General features: G+C 43.3%; 1 protein-coding gene across 5 annotated transcripts in view; it reads right to left on the minus strand.

The window, feature by feature from the left end:
* The window catches only part of PPP2R2B (protein phosphatase 2 regulatory subunit Bbeta), a 312,161-nt gene that overhangs the window by 194,593 nt on the left and 99,761 nt on the right, over positions 1–17,807 (minus strand). The window contains exon 1 of one of the 5 annotated variants that reach the window (XM_048487687.1): positions 5,573–6,248. The exons of 2 other annotated variants lie outside the window; for them this stretch is intronic. In XM_048487687.1, the coding sequence (XP_048343644.1) occupies positions 5,573–5,909 (337 nt within the window). In that variant the 5' untranslated portion in view covers positions 5,910–6,248. Of the gene's footprint in view, positions 1–4,613; positions 4,690–5,322; positions 6,249–17,807 lie in introns of those variants that run through there. 2 more of the 5 variants (XM_048487691.1, XM_048487692.1) reach the window with 2 other exon arrangements.

Consider the following 17,807-nt stretch of genomic DNA (forward strand, 5'->3'; position numbering starts at 1 on the left):
GCCAGCCAATTGCCACATATTCCATCAGGGCCTGGCATTCCAGTCCCCAGCTGGTCTTCTCCTGCAAAGAAGAAGCAGGGCCTAATGGGACAGTTGTGGCAAAGCTTCCTCTTGATTGGCCCAGAACTAGCACACCCAGTCTCCCCAACCCTCCTCACCCCCTAAAGAATGAGCAGGGCCCAGCGGGAAGCAGGGAAAGAGGCACAGAGGGGCCAATACTCCAGATGGTATAGTTGCACCTTCCATACTTCCCAGGTCCTGTGTGGCTTTCGGAATCAGGGAGGGGGCAGAAGAAGCAGAGAGGGGGCTGAGCGCTGCATGGAGGACCTGATCCTCCATACACAGCTTAGCTAGCATGGAGGATCATTGCCCCTTCCATGCTTCCCATGTCCTGCATAGCCTGAGAAACAGGAAGAAGGCCCAATCCTACATGCAGGCCCTGCATGGATGATCAGGCCCTCTCTGACCCCCTCCCTGTTACCCAAGTAATGCAGGTCTTGGGAAGCATGGAAGGGGCAACATCCCAGGAGATCTGCACTCCCCAGTTTTCCACAGCCCATTGCATTTTCCCACAATGGGCTTTACTGTTAGTTGTTAAATATTTGGAAACTATTTAAAGAAACTTATGTGTACAGTCTTTTTTTTTTAAAAAAAAGGAAGTAAAATGAGGGAAAAACAACTTTAAAAACAACTCAAAATTTCCTCTTGGCAAGCCATAAAGCTGCCAGCTTCTGTCTTGGAAATTGCTGGAGAGTTGGAAATGGAGCCTGGGGAAGGGAGGGACCACAATGCCACCCTCCAAGTCAGCCATTTCTCCATCTCTGTGGTTGGTAGATAATTCCTGGAAATCCGCAGGTTCCACCTGGAGTTTGGCACCCTTAAGTATTGTGCTAATGGAACGAAGAGTAGGATTTTCACTTTTTTATACCAATATTAGTGGGTGAAAAGGACAGGCAGCTGCTAGTAAGAGAAACACAAAGATCTGCTCTGCAACCCTAGGAGACCTTATTGAGCTACTTCAAGGTAACAAAGAGAACTGGTAGGTCCTGGGACTGCTCAAGAAGCAAGCTGTCAACCTAACTCCAATAAGGTAAAATAGTTTTCTGTCAATTTCTCTATGATAGTGTTGGATCAATTCATACTGTAAGCCCATGTGGAGGAAAAAGGGTAGTATGCACTGTACCCCCCTCCTCTCTGGAATCTTTTACATATGAGACAAATCCGTTTCAGAGAGACCACTGATCATGCAGTCGTAAAAAATGGTTTCCCACTCAGCAACAAAAACCTCACCCATCCATCCACTGAAATGAGAGGAACTACACTGAGATATAACTGTAGCCATTAACTATGGCCTATGAATTATTCACACAAAGGAGACTACCATCATTCAAGATATGCCTATCATTCAAGAATGACTATCATCATTCAAGATATACCATCATTCAAGATATGTTCATAAAATTATTCAATTAGCAGCAACAGTGTAAGAAAGCAAATTACAATGCCATCTTTTTTACTTTTTGTTGCTATTTGGGCAGCATCATTTGAAAACTATCTATTCCTATACAGGATAACCACTGTAAGGCTTTACCAGAAGAATTCTTAGTCAGATGCTCACTGAAGTGAGAGGAAAATATTGGATTCCTTGATTTTTTTCTTTTCCCATCATGCCTTAGAAAGTACTGAATTGTTATATATTTATAAGAGTCAGAGGTTTGTCTAAGTATGCTTATACAGTTCAGCTGTTATTCACAGATTTCATTGTTCAACATGCTCACATTTTTTTCAAAACTGTTATTTACAAGTACTACAGAAATGGTCTAGCAGAAACTGACTCCTATGTGCATTTTCAGTTTTCCAAAGTATTAATACAAAGCACTGTCAAAGCTTTCACAGCTGGAATCAACTGGCTGTTGTGGGTTTTTCACACTGAGTGGTCATGGTCGGGTAGTTTTTGCTCCAAACATTTCACCTACATCTATGACTCAAACACTGAAGATGGCCACACAGCCCAGAAAACCCACAACAACCATTACTACAAACTGTTTTAAGAGATCTCTAGTTCAAATTACAACATTCTTGGTGTCCAAAGCTGAATCATAAGTTCACCTGAATGCCACACATCTGCATATTGCCTAATTACTGCCAAGAGTGAAAAGGAACCTTTTTTAATTCACCTGCATAAACTATTACTAAGGGAATGAGAAACCACCTCTCCTCCATTATGAGCCTTTACTCATAACATGATTTCTGGTGTTAAAATTTTGCTGTGGCAGTCTTCTGTATTCTTTGGCCTGAAGTATAGCCTACATTGTCTGTGAGTCCTTACATTCCAATCTTATTTTCCATTAGCTCGTTTTTTTGGAATGGACCAAAAACAACCTATTGATTTAAGAGTGGTATAAAATAATAAATGAAAGAGAACTGAAGAGGTACAAAGAAGTTTGAGGGCCCATTAAATGATTCTGTTAGGGAGGAAATTATTGACACACTGAATTAAACAGCCAAATTTCTACTGATTTTAATGGGATAAGAGCTATTCCGCTTTATTCCAAAGATTGTGGAGATGCTTTGTCTGTATGCAGGAGTGTGTTCCTTTTACTGGGAACTATCCACAGTGGTTCACAAGACAACCTAGGTAGAAATCCTTCACGTACTAATAACAACAGGATTTAAGCAGCCTAACTATGTGCAGGCCTGCAATGTTATCTTTCCATTACACAAAGATATTTTATCTCAACTGCCTTTTTGAGACTTGATATATGCAATACTGTATTTACATTATATGTATTAAATTTCTGTTTGCATAATAGCTCAGTCTGCTGAGTATGCAATAGTTTATTTCTAGAAGGACTATTGTCAGAACTCAAATATGATCCTGCAGCCTCTGACCTTGAAGTTTTGCCCCCAACTAGAGACATGGAGAGAGGACAGGCTATATAGTCACTCAGCTGGGAGAAAAATGTATTCTCTGTACATCCTGAAATGTGTTTCATGATTACCACATCATGTTCCAAGTCTGACCCATAGAATGGGAAAGCGTTTCAGGTCAACCGAAGCTCAGATTAAGGCCTGCAGATGTGAGAATATTATTGAAAATCAAACGGAAATGGCTTTTACACTAAATACACTGTGTTCAGGCAATAAATAGCAGGTTAGTTATATAGTCCAGAAACACATGAAACAAACAACTGTCAACCTTTTCACAGTATGCAAAGCCCGTAAATCTGGGGAAAGGAACATGTAAATTCCTATATTACAAATGTAAGTATCTGTTCTTATTGTCAATCATTTTGAACTCATGTACTCACTGGAAGAACGCAGTTAGGCCAACAAAAACACATTCTACTGCCTCAATAATCTTGGTCTGTCAATGGTTAATAAGTAACCAATAGAATGCTAAACCAGTGACCATACGCCCTTACGGTTATCATGATTCTCACCATCTCATCATTTGAAACCCTCATGGAAGTCTCAAATGGTGGTTGAGACTTATATATATATATTCCATTTTTATTAGGACAGTATGAAATATTTAGGCAATAGACCTCAGCAGGATGGAAAAAATTTCACACAGGCAGGTGCCAACCTAAATGTTTGGAAACCCAGGTATATTGGCACTTGGGATTTCTTCAGTCCCTGAGCATAAATATTTACACCAATCAGGAAAAGGCAACTGTTGCCCTCTGATGTTCTACTTTATAGCTGTGTTAGGTTCCTCACCATACTTTATCCACGTTTCCTTCAGTCACAGTATGTCAACGTGCACCTGCCACACTCCAAATACAACCTGATTTATGTTCACATTATAATTCAGTATCCGTGGGGATTACAGCAGCAAGCAAACATACTAAGCCACCATTTGGCAATTTGACACCTACAATATTGTATAGCCTTTGAAAAGCACAACACAATTATTTCATTCTATCATCCAAGCAAACTGTAGCCATTTTATAGGTGGCAAATGGAGGCAATAACAAGGAGCTTGTCTGAGGCCACCCAGTGGTTATCAGAGTCAACTTCCATCTTTGTTCAGGCCAGCATTTTTTCACACACAAGAAGAAAAGGTTATGCACTCATATGACAGCACTTACCCTAATAAAGTGGTTTTCCATCAGCCTAAAGATTTCAGCTAAATTCTATCAATTTCACGTAAATTGTGACGGGCGGGTTAGTCACAGGATCCTGTTTTCTTTTTCAGCTCCCTCCCCAGTCTAACAACCCAATGACGAAGTTACATACTTGAGAGACAATGATTTCTAAGTCTCCTTAAGCAGCTGAACAGGATAGTCAGAACACACCTGGCCCCCACTGTGACTTTCTTCAGCCTTCCTGTGGTTCTAGTATTTATTTGCAGATAAGACCACATGAATGCATTTCTCATAAATCCATTAGAATCCTCCTTCTCAACCAATATATTTCAGGGGAAATACTGTTTTATCCTTCCCAAACCCTCATTTTATCTTCAAAATCAAGGCCCAAATCCTTCATTCCTTTCTCACCCAAGGCTCTGATTCACTACACAAGCCAAGAACAGATCTCGACAGTGGAAAAAAAGTCCCTGTGCGGCTATTTTGTCCTCCCAGTGTCCCATTATTCACTCTTACACACACCAGTTATCCTCCGGTTCATGCCACCTCTCAGTAATGTGTTCACTTTCACCCCAGCTGCATTTCCGCTCCCAGTTGATTCAGCAGAAACGAGTGCTGCAGCATTACTGTTGCATTCTTACCCATAAGCGTGTCATCACCTGCCTTAGGGCTCTCTTGCCATTTCATTGGACACAGCTTTGGTCTGTCATCATGATCCATCCCAAGCTGTTCTAAAGGCCCTGATGCATTGCATCGGCCTGGGGAAGCAGCACACCAGCATAGGCCTCGCCTTGCCAGCACCCGTTAATTAATTTACACTTCCTTTAGCAATAACGGGAAGCCAAAAGGAAATGCCGGTTTCAAGGGAGGTTGCCCAGATCCAGAGCATGACAGGCCAAGCTGCTGATACATCAAGGCATGATCAAGACCCAACCGAATTGGAATTAACATCACCCTGAGGGCATTCAAGCAGCCCGGGGGATCTTCTGTCCCGATCCACCTGCTGCTCGGGCACAAGCTTTACAGCGTGTCTTTAAACCACCAGTCCGCTCCCAAGTGTCACCACTACCGCTTCCCCGGGTCCTGCCCTCGGTTTGATCGCCACAAACACAAACGCCATTCCGCTGCCAGATCCCTGCCTCTGCGCTAAATTGAGCTTTGGAAAAGGCGTCTCCCCGCAGTAGACTAGGGCTGATTTTTTTTCCTCCTAACCCGCCGGGCCATCCATTACCTTCTGTTGCATAGCTGTGATCGCGCAGGAAACTGTTGTTTATCTTGCGGGTATCAATGTCCTCCTCCATTGACAGCGGGCTTACTTTTGTGGGAAGTGAGAACAAGCAGGCAAGTATCCATCATCGCCCCACCACGACTGGGATCAGCGGAGAGGCGGGAAGGGGAGCTGCATCGAGCCCAACATGCTCCTGCCCCTGCAAGGAAAAAAAATAAAAAAAGAAAAGAAAGGCAAGCAAGCAAGCTTTCACCTCCTCCTCCTCCTGACAGGGACGCTGCTGTTGCAAAGGTCCAAATCCCCTTCTCTTCCCGCCGCTGACGCAAAGGTGCAAATCTCCTTCGCCTCCACCCAGGGATGGGGATGCGCAAGGTCCAATCCCCCTTCGCCTGCTGCTGCGGTTGCCGCTGCGGTTGCTCCCGCACCAACTCCAAGTTCCCTCCTCCCAAGGCTGCCGCTGCCGCGCACGACCCGATTCCCAGGGACGCCGCAGCAATCCCCAATCCGAGGGCGAAGTGCCGCAGCTGGGCGACTTCCCCAACGCGGTGCCCAACAGGTTCCCCTGGCGGCTGGCGAGCTCTCCTCCGCATGCAGCAATCCCCGGGGCTGCCCAAGTCAGGAAGCCTCCAGCCACAAAATGGTGTCCGTTACTGCAAAGATCACAGCTCCGGCGTCTGTCTTTAAAAAAAAAAAGATTCCGTGGGGAGGGGGCGGGCGGTCACGGCCCAGCGTGGGGAGGGGGGCTGTCGGAGGCAGAGCCGGCGCCGCTGCGGCAAGGCTAGGCGGGCGCCGCGGGCTCGGGCTGGCTCTGCTGCAAAGCGCCGCGGCGAGTCACCGGCTTGGCGAAGAGCGCGCTTTGCTGCTGCAGGAGGCTGCTCGGCGCTTGTGCCGTAGCGGCAGTACTCGGTGCTCCTGCTCGCTGGCACCTTATGGTGCATTACAGCCCAGGCTCCTCCCATACAGTTCGGCTTTGGCCAACCGCGGCGGCCCGGGGACTGCCTCCCGGCAGCGGCAGCAGCTTTTCTGCTGCAGTGGAGCTTCCGAGGACCACCTCCGGAGGGGCGAACTGGACGGAACTGCGAGGAAACCGCGAGGCCAGGGAGCCAGGACAGGGCAGAGTCAGGCCTCTGGGGCGGCGCCGTCCTCCAGACGAGTTGGGCTTAAGGCAGGCCAGACCGTGGCCACCTTCCTGGGCAGCAGCGGTGGGTGCACGTGGTGGAAGAGGCACAGCGGACGTGGGACGCGGCACTGGAGGAATTTCTCGTCGTCGTTCCCTAATTTAATAACAAGGGACTTCTGTAGCACGAGAGGATTGCAGATGGCTCGTGGGCCTGGAGGGGAAAGGGCAGGTCACTGCTGGTCATCTAAATGCTGTCGTAGTTTGGGCGCAGGGATTGTTCGGGGTCCTTTTTGTTTCTTTCTCCTGTAAACGCAGTGGGTTTTAGACAGCCCGTGTGCTGGATTGCAGCCACGCTACTGACGGCGCTGGTGAAATTGTGTCAAATTCTTTGCTCTCTATTACAGCTTTGTTTTTCGTGTTGGGGAGAGGTAGATTGTCGTTCGGTTCCTTTAGAGACTTTGAGCATATCTGTTATAGTTAACAGCCGTGCATTTGAACTCTTCTGCAAGATGACGTTTTTGAAAGGTCTCCAACAAGGCTACGTTTTCAGAGTACATTATTTATTTAACTCATTTCTACTCTGCCTTTCTCCCCAATGGCCACCCAAAGAGACTTACATCATTCTCCTGTCCTCCATTTTATCCTCACAACAAACCTGTGAGGTAGGTTAGGCTGAGAGAATGTGACTAGCTCAAGGTCACCCAGTGAGCTTTCATGGCACAAGCGGAGATTTGAACCTAGGTCCCAGATACTAGTCTGACAGTCGTAATGAATATACTACACTGGCTCTCTCATAAGCTTCAAGTACAGTACATAAGTACAGTAGCATGGCCGAACACCTCTCTCTCTCTCTCTCTCTCTCTCTCATTATCATACAGTTTACCTCTACCAGCAGCATACTTGGATGTCTGAGAGTTTTTATTAGCTGTGAAAACTGCCACAAGCAATCCTGAATCCTGATTCTCATATGCCTTGTTTCCATGTGATAGTGTACACACATACATCTGCCCTTACGTGCATGTATCTCTTTGTAAGAAACAGTCAACACTTGTTAACTTTACAAATGAAACCAGGGGCCCATACTTGGATAATTCAGCTGTACATTTGTTGAATGTAACATGAAAATTACATAGATCAAGTGTACATTGAACACAGATTGTATGTGCATTCACTGTAACCTGTGAACAGGGCTACATACAGGAGAACAAGGTGGTAAACAGGTGGCAAAGCTTCAAAGTGGCAAAACGGATTACAGATGGGGAATTCTAGTTTTGATTGTCTCCTCAGATTACTGAAAAATACAGATGGAAAATTAGCACAACAGAGAGAAGGAATGCAGTTTAAAGTAGTGCTGCCCATTCTGTCACTCTCCCCTGTCTGCAATTCATTCACGTGAAGGGGCAATTCTGGTCTGAGCTGCTAACCTGGCTGCAAGGCCATTGCTGGTGTTTGTTACTGCCACAACTGAAGTAAAAAGTCAAAATGAGGCTCAAGCTCCCAATCTAGACCTCATTTTAAAATGCCAGTCATAAATAGTGATTAAAAGCAGGAACAGGGGCATCTGCTTGTGGAATCTTCTGCCCAAAGCTAGCCAACCTGCTTCAGTGGAAGGCCTGTTGTGTGTGGAATCAGGAGAACACTACTCTCATACCAAGCAACAGTGCCCTTTGCTTTTCCTGTTCTTATATAATAATATAATAATGAACAAGTTGTTCCTAACTGGCTACTGCTGATTCATCAATCAGGCCATCATTTAGCTAAAAATCTGAAGCCAAACTACAAAAGAAGAGTTTCCCCAAATTCAAAATTTCACTGAGAGAAATGGGTGGGAAACTAGGCTCCATTTTGGAACTGGATGGGAAAGATGGCTGTTAGGAATCTGGAGTGGATGTTGCTTTAGGAGTTACATTGTTTGTATAAATGTCTTCTTGCTTCCTATTTGATTTATCAGTGTATTTGTAAATGTAATATAGCACAAAAATACCACTATTATGTTCACCTCACAAGGGTGGCTGCCAGGATTTTTCACCACTCAAAAAAGTTTTTTTAAATCTTTCTAGTACATGCTTGCCTGCTCTTCTTTGTGCATTTTTCTATTGGTGTTTAGAAAGTAGGCATCTGTTGTTCCTTCTATATTTTCCAGGAACTGGTGATACAGATTTTCTACCCTTAGGTTACAATTACATATCAGTCATACAAGTATGCAATTATAAGGCATTGTACACATGAGGCCAAGTTTAAATTTCTACATTTGTGGTTTACATTGCAGAAGAACAATGAACACTTTTATTGAAAAGAAACGTTTACTGGTTTTATGTTAGTCATTACTTATAATGCTTTTTTAAATGAAAGAACAGGAACAAACCATGCGATTTTGCAGCCTGGGGGTCTAATACTTGGTCTGAGTGCAGTTGACATCCTTAAAGATTTGAAATTGGGGTTTGGCTGGCAGTAAAGTTTTAGGATCTGACTTAAATAACATAATATGAGAACAGGAGAGGCACATCCCTCTGGATATGAGGTTCACCTCAAAGTTGCTATCATCACATGTTAAGATTCCTCTCTTAATTGAGCTTACACTTTTGAGTTCTCTGAAACTGGACAGAAACATAACATAAATGTAAGTTTTTAAAAAACCAGAGTGGATGATTTTACAAATGCTAAATGTTTCCCCAATTTTATGTTTTATGTTTCCCCAATTTTATGAAGTCATATGCTTGTTTCACTAGCACATATACAATCCCTGAAGATTAGCATGGTTCTTACATGACACTATTACAAAGATACGTGTTGCAGACCATCTGTTAGGTGTCTACGTAGTCCCAGGCCCAATCTCTGGCACTTCCACTCGAAAAGGAGTCTGAAATGGCAGGACTGAGCCAGGGCCTCTACACGATTCCTTGAAAATATTCCACTAGTTGGAGTAGACAGTACTAGGTTAGATGGACTAATGGTGTGTCTCAACACAATGCATCATCCCATGATGGTTTTGTTTTGTTAGCCTTCTTCTGAAATGTTCTCACAAACTAATCTCTGCAGTACATGGTTTATGTATGTATTCTACAACAGACCCTCTTTGAAAGTAAGGCCCTTTCCGCACACGGGCGGAAACGAACCCCCACTGACATAAATTATGCCGGTGGAGGCTCTGGGGCTGTTCGCACTGTAGCGTGTGAGCAGCCCCAATTTCCTCTCCAGCAGGAGAGGCGACTCCTCTTTCAGTCCCCTCCACTCACCTCTTCTGGCAGCGTTGCTCTGGAGGGATGGAGGGACACGCCCACGCTACCCTCCGACCTCCAGGGATCGGAGGGCAGAGTGGGCGTGTTCCTCCAGCCCTCCAGAGCGACGCTGCCAGAAGAGGTGAGCGGAGGGGATGGGAAAACAGCGTCTTCCCACCGGTGCTGTTCGCACCGCACCGGCGGGAAGACACTGTTTGCAAAAACCTTGCTCCCTGAGCAGGGTTTGAAAGCAGCGCCTTTGCGCTGCTTGGAGGGTGTGAGGACGGCGCTGCTGCAATTCCTCCCCAGGGACGCAGCTTTCAGCGTCCCTGGGGCACTGTTATCTGCCCTTGCGGAAGCAGCCTAAATGTGATAGGAATTTCCCATCACCCATCTTCATCATTTCTGGAGAATCAGTAGTCACTCCTAAACAAGTGTCCAGGAGCAGGAAAGTGAGGGTTTGCCTGTAAGGACGATAAGTTTGGGTGAGAGAGAACAATATTCCATATCAAAAGGAATATTCGCTTGGAACTGACAAACATAAGAAGAATCTTCACCAATTCAAAGATGCTGAAGTCTTGCCAACCACATTTTAGAGCAAGGAGCTGTCCCTAGATGCCCTGTGACCGGTGGTGCTGAAAGCCTGCTTGAGTAAAGATGTCCTTGCTGCAGTACATACTTAAGGTTTACCCCGGAGAACATAAAATGAAGGGTTCTGGAGCGGCAGCTCATGAAGCTCTTAGGTAAAGATATAAAGAACTAATGTATAAAACCTAATTTACACATGCGAACAGTGGTGTGGCATTTGTTTGAACTGCATCCTCAAGGAGGCTTCTTCAAGTCATTTCTTTTGAATCAGATCACCCTCTGTCCCTAGAGATTTTCCCAACAGTTTTGCAGACTGCCCAAACATGAGGTTTATAGTGACTTTATGAAAATCAGCAGAACTGTACTAGGGCAGCCTAATTCCACAATAGGTGTCTCTTGATGGGAGGATGCTCAGATCCAAAATGTTGACCAGCCCTTAAGATCACTGTGCCAACGTGTCAGCAGCCAAAGCAATTAAAAAAAAATCTACACAGCCAGTCAAATTTTCAGTGGCCAAGCTTTGCTGGCAAAAGTTCCACCTGCCCCTACCTACTTTCTAAAAGGTGTCAGCAGGCACCACGATATCTGCAGGCAACACACTAGGGACCCCATATCTAAATGATTATTTTTTCCTTATTTCCATCTTTAGGACATTCTTGCAAAATTATTGAAAGTCATTTATTCTCTATGACCTCATGCTTATCTCAGTCCTTTATACAGGTTGCAATCATAGTAAATAACAGGCATAATGCCAGCATAATGCAGTATTTGTTTCCTTATAATGGTTACAAAGTGGATAGTCAGTCTGCCTAGTGTCCCGGCTTCTAGGCAAGCCAAGTGTGTGCGTGTGTGCCAACGAACCAGATGCCCATGCTGGAAAAATAATGTCAGTTGGGCATCTGGACTATTATTGCCAGCCAAAACAAACCCAGAAGACTTTGCATGTACCTAAACCCCTAATATAATCATTGGAGTAAATTTTGAATTGAGGATATTTAAGCAGATGTCAATAAGGTAAGTCAAATGAAGATAAAATAATACAATGATAATTGTCAGATATATATTCGGAATGCATGTGGCCAAATTGAATTAACAATATTTTGGGCATCTTCATACATTACTCTTTTCCCCTACAGAATAACCGTTTCTGCACAGGAGAAAAAAAATTACTATACCATCATTTGTTAAGTGTGGCAAAAGTGTATTATTTGCCTTGAGTACATGAACTGGGAAATGGCAATCTGCCAAATATAATTTTTTGGTAATCTGAACCCTTTAGGAGAATGGTTTTTCCCCTCGGAAATTGAAGAAGAATTCTGAAATGTGACCATGAAAATATGACAAAAGGAAATGAGTATCAGGCCTGGTTTCACGCAACACTGGGGTTTCTGGGACAGCTTTTATAAATACCAACTGTTGTTCATAAAATTATTATCTGTAGGGGTCTTGTCATAATTAATACATTCTGGAATCAATGCTAATCCTTTCCCCTTCTGCTGTTTTATCTCCAGCAAATCATGCTGTTTTCTCCCAACAAAGAAAAGACAATGGAGGGTATCCTGTACCATTTCTCAGTGGGAAGAAAAGCAGCTTGGTAAAGGTGATTTTAGTGGCTAAACATCAGGAATGGAAAGGGTTAAACGGGTTCTTCTTTTCATCTTCCAAAGCTGCTTTTCACTTTGCCTTTTCAAGGTCACTGCTTTTCACTTTGCCTTTTCAAGGTCACTGATATATAGCCCAACTTTGACTCAAATGTCAGTTGAACTGTCTTTTTCTACCCAGTCGCCTCACTCAAAAGAACTGTGTCACTTTATCTGGTTGTTGTGGGTTTTCCGGGCTGTGTGGCTGTGGTCTGGTAGATCTTGTTCCTAATGTTTCGCCTGCATCTGTGGCTGGCATCTTCAGAGGTGTATCACAGGGGGAAGTCTGTTACACACTGGACACACTCTGTTACACACTTTGTGATACACCTCTGAAGACGTCAGCCGGCGGCTGGAGTCTAGATGAAACAATAGAAACAAATCTCGAATAATCTTGTTCTCACGACCACAGCCGAGCTTTCTTCTTCGAGATTATCTAACACCGTGAAGCCCAGCTTATTACGACAATACATTGTATCACTTCTTGGATTTGATACTTGGCAACGACCAATCTATTTTTCACTTTCCTAGTTTACATTGTGCCCTAGGGCTAATTTCCCAATTAGGTTTTCTATTAGAATACAGTTGGAACTGTTGCTGCAAGCTTGTTCATGTAATGCAACGTGCACAACTCATTTTCCAGACAACATGAACCTCAGGTACCACTCATGTTCAGAGTTGTTCAAAAAGCAGCATATCCAAGATATGCTATCAACAGTCTGTGGACATCTCAGACTGTGGAGAAAGAAAGTGGGAAACTCCTTGAAAATAAAGTGTCTCACATATTCTTGTTATTGATCAACTAAAATGAAGTAAGATAGAAACCCTTACCCATTATTTTATATAGGGCCGTTTCTGCACGGGCAATTCATGGCGGCCTGGAGACGGTAAAAACACCGTCTCCAGGCGCCGACTCCTGAGAGCGCCTTCACCAGCATAGCCTTTAACCAGCAGCCGGCCCTGGCGTTTCCCCAAACTTCCGGCTCTTTTAAGAGCGCCGGCGTATGGCTTGCTGCCGGCGGCGGCAGCGGCTTCATGCGCCTCCACCTGGCACTCACCTTCTCCCGGGCCTCGGCTGTCGCCGCGAGGCTACCGAGGGATAGCCCCTGGCCCTGTAGCGCCTGCTTCGAAGCGCGGGAAAGCCAGAAGCGCAATCTAGGCTTCGGCGATCGCATGAATGACGGCGCTCCGCAGCGCAGGCTGCCCAGCTGCTTCAAGGACCGTCCATGCGGACGGTCCCAGCGTCTTCAGGTCGATTGCGCGACCTCGCCGTTTCCGCCGCCATGCGGAAACGGCCTAGGAGAAGTTAAGAACAATTATGTACTTTTTAATTTCTTTAACTGCAGTATTTTTTTCTTTGTTCAAAATATTACAGAAAACTGCTTGGTAAAGTAAAGTGTTTTCTGATCTGAGCTTGTTAAGTTTAGGATGTTGTGGGTTTTCCAGGTTGTACGGCTGTGTTCCAGTGGTATTTTCTCCTGACATTTCGCCTGCATCTGGATGCCAGCCACAGAAAACAGAAAACCCACAACATCCTAGTGATTCTAGCCATGAAAGCCTTTGACAATACTAGTTAAGTTTATTTCACATGAATGTTTTTGTTCTATTAATCAAGGTACTAAAATAATATGATAAACCACTGTTGGAATTAAATAGCTAGAGACTTGAAACTGACAGATTAGAATTTTGTAAGGAAGGCTCCTACAAGGACTTGTGGAGGAATATCATTTTCCCCTCCTGCATTGTTTCACCTTTCCCTTTCCTGAAAAATCCCAGCCTCTTTCCTTTTCCTGCCTCCTTCTCACATTCCCACCCACCCCCAAGAACAGCCTACCTTTATTTCCTTCCCCCTTAAGTTTTCTTTCCTTCCCTACCCCTAGCATCCTGATCCTGCACAGTGCTGGCTGTCAGTTGCATTGCGGAGAACCACAAGAACAGCGAAGGGTTCTTTATTTACCCCGGCATCCCTTTCTCCACACTATTTCTTCTTTCCCTCCTCATGGCAAGCCCCATATGCTCACCTTTCCCTGCTTGCTTTTCCCCTTCCCACCTATCAGGCCATCTACCTGTATCTGCCTCTGTCTTCAGCTTTCCTTCCTTCCCACACACTGGAAATTTTTATCCAGGCAATTTACAGTCCAATTGTGCAGTGCCAGCTACTGGGCCAGGCTTAGCTGTATGATGGAGAATCTATAAGGACTTCATTTCCCAAAGAAATATCAGATGTTTCTGAAAACCTCTGGCTTTTCTCAATTTTTGTAGGAAAATATTTCTTGTATTTCCATAGGTCCAATCTCCAGATTTAAGTATCCACAGATGGGGCTACATTGAGAATTAGATATACTGATATTCCAGTTAGCTCATAAGGAAAACAATTATTCCAGGTATTGAGGAATGGATGTAACCACATGTCTTTTTAAATACAGATTGGGATGCCAGAATAGAAAAATAAGTGAAGACTCCAGGAATGTCTGAAAGTAATTTCATGTTCCCTTGTGTTTTCCTCAGTGCTGATTGTGAAAGGATTTACAACGGTAACATCTTAAAAGATGACTTATCAAGCCTGATCTTAGAGAAGTCTCACCAGTTTCTCATTGTCAGTGAGTTTTATGTATTTTAAAACATGTTCAGGCAGCAAGTATCTCTCAGAGCCAGCATGACAGAGCGCCAGGGTCGTGTCATGATTAAAAGCAGGTGGACTCTAATCTTGAGAAACAGATTTCATTCCTTGCTCCTGCTATGTGACCATGTTATGTGACCATGGGCTAGTCACAGTTCTTCAGAACTCTCTCATCCCCACCTATCTCACAAAGTGCTTGTTGTGGGTAGAGGAAGGGAAGGAGTTTGTAAGATGCTTTGAGATTCCTTACAGGAGAGAAAGATGGAGTATAAATCCAAACTCCTCCTCTTCTTCTACATTGGCTCACACTAATCAAGGGACTTGATTAACTAAAGGTAAGGCAAGTACAGGGGGGAAAGGAAAATGAATAAAAGAAGTTGTTGCCTAAATCTACAAGTCACTTCTTTCACTATTGTAAACAAGTTCTGTATATTTTAAAGCTATAAAGTGATTTCAAAAGTTTCAAATTCTTAAGGTTGTCGATCTCCAGGTGTGGCTCAGAAGATCTCCATAGATCGGTTCCCCTGGAGACAATGGTTGCTTTGGAGGGTGGATTTCATGAAATTGTCCAGCTATTTAACAAGAAAATTAAAATGGATGTTATAAATGAATGTGTCAGGAATCTTGAATACATACCTTGTTGGGAATGAAATATTCTTTTTGAGCATGCCATTATGGCTTCTGAAGCAATACCACAGATCTCTGTATAAATAGTATTAATTACCATCCAGAATATGCAACCTGTCATGTACTACTTATGAAAAAAATTACATTTTCTTCTTTGTATTTCCTTTAACTGTACAGGAACACAACGTTGTAGAAAATTGTGTCCAATTCACCTCAACTTAATAATGCAGAAACAGTTGAGGGATTTATTAGGTTATCATGCTGTCTCACACTCAGAGATCTTATAATATGAAAATTACTGGCACGACAAGTCATAAGTATCCTTCTGGAGGTGTTCCACCTCATAAACCCTAAGACAGAAATTTCATGTGCTGCAAATTCATGTTAGATCTCTACTCAAAGCCAGCCACCAAGCATATGAAGCATAGATGCTTTTATTTTAGCTATCATCCTGTTTAGGAACATGTTCTGTTTGATAACTGGACTGAATGTAATCGTGCTAGGTTAACCTAATATATGATTTTTGCCCTTTAACATTGCCAGAAGAGCTACCTGTGTATTACAAGAACCACTGCATTCTGATTCCTAGATTTCTGCATCTTTAATAATTGTATAGATAAAGGTCATATTGTAAATTAGGAAGTAGCATGGAATTTAAAGATATCCCAATATATATAATAATAGTTTAGGAGAGTAGTTTATCTAGGAAAAGGTTTTAACACCAATTCAAAGTATTAAATCTTTCCTTAGGGAATAAGAACTGCTTTTGAAGGTTAGTATTATGTATATTTGGATGTCTATACATTCTATATGTCACTTCCCATTTGTCCAAAATGCAAGATCTGCTTCCATTTCAGCTCAAGAGAAATAACTTCCATTGACTACTACAGTCTTTGTGTCAGGCCCCCACACTACTTGGATGTAGCCACAAGCATCCTGTTTATTATGCAACATGCATAGTGCTGATTTGCGAAGTTCATTTATTCTCAGCCCTCTAAAATCAAGGGAAAAGCCTTGACAATAACTAAAAGCATTTGCAGTCCTAAGTACAAATGCATTTACAGATTAAAATTCACTAAAGGTCAGCATGTAGCCTGTCACTGTTCTCCACCCACTAGGTGTCCACCATGTTCCATTCCCTGGCATCTCTTGACAACTGGAGGCACTTTTCACTCCAGTGGTTTTTGCTTCCATTAGAATAGCTTTAATCAGGCTTCTGCATTGCTTTGTGTGGAAGTAAAAGGGTGCAATAAAAATTATTATTATACTTCAGTTCAGTCCTTGCAAATCCTCCCCCTCCCAGCTTAACCCCTTTCAGCAAAACACAGAGGATGAAATACCTCAGCTAATTCACTTTTGCCTTTCATATTCCTATCAATTTATCCATTTCATATACAACTTTGCTTTCATTTCAGGCTGTTAATTTTCTCCATTTAACAGAGTTTTCTATTGGCTGCATTTTGAAGGCTTGTCTCAACCTGCAGAAGCCATTTGCCACAGGAAGTTAAATAATATTTTCTTGGTATCCAACATACAACATTATGTTTGACAGGACATATATCATTGCAGTACGTGCTTTATTCCAGTCTAAGCTTATTGATTTCAATGGCCTTAGACAAGAATAACTTTGCACAGGATTGCACTGAGAGAGTCATAAAATATTATTTCATTAGAAAAATCAACCTTGAATGATACAGAATCACAAGGCTGGAACGAATCTCAGCTGCTACAATTTATTTATTTTATTTATTTGAGTGGGAAATGCTTCTAATGTTCTGTCCCCATTAGGCTAAAGCAGCATGGGAGCCAAGGAGAAACTTTCACTTTACCCCCCTTTAAGCAAAGTAATGACTTCATCCTGCTTGAGAAAACATTTGCCAGCTGCTGAGATGGCATCAATGGCCAAGTGAGTTTTAACCTGTCCAACCCATAGCAGAGCTGAGATCCAAACCAAGTCCTTCTTTCATTTTTATACAGCCTAGAAATCCCACTTGACAAAGGTAGGATTAAGAAAGGTAGGACTAAGAAAGGATACACCCACAGCCTCATGTTACAAGGACACCATGGGACTGTAGAGAAACATATTTGCTGTCCATAGCTGCACTGAAGAAGAAAAAATTAACAACAATATAGCAGTAGTGCTATAATTTGCAATTGGTTGGCTCACAACCACATTTGCAGTCCTGCCCACTCATGGAGTATTTCTCCAGCAGTGGATGTTCCTGATTGCACATGCACTGAAACCTTAAAGTGAGGCCATGTCTCTTCAGTCACACTCCTCTTCAAATGTATGCTTTGAGTTAAGAAAACTGGGGGCTCAAACTCTCCAGATCCAAATGGTAATGAACACTCCTGATCATGTAACCAACCGGATGGAGAAGCTCCAGTCTAAGAATGACCACTTTTGCTATAGTTGCAAGAGTAAGTTTTGGGAAGGAAGGGGCCAGTATGAACAGCTGGCACAGAGTTCCTCTGAGTATTCCAGGACTATGAATTCTTGGGTAGAAAGGTTTGTTTGTTTTTCTTGGAGTTCTCTGAGAAAGCTCAGAAAAACTAAGCTAATTAAGGTACAAACATGAGAAACCAAATCCATCACTAGTGTATATGCGCCGCACACTGAGAAACCTATGTTACCTTCATTTCTTATTGTCATGCTAACTAGTACTTTGTGTCAG

Source organism: Sphaerodactylus townsendi, linkage group LG03, assembly GCF_021028975.2.
Source record: "Sphaerodactylus townsendi isolate TG3544 linkage group LG03, MPM_Stown_v2.3, whole genome shotgun sequence".
Classification (NCBI taxonomy): Eukaryota; Metazoa; Chordata; class Lepidosauria; order Squamata; family Sphaerodactylidae; genus Sphaerodactylus; species Sphaerodactylus townsendi.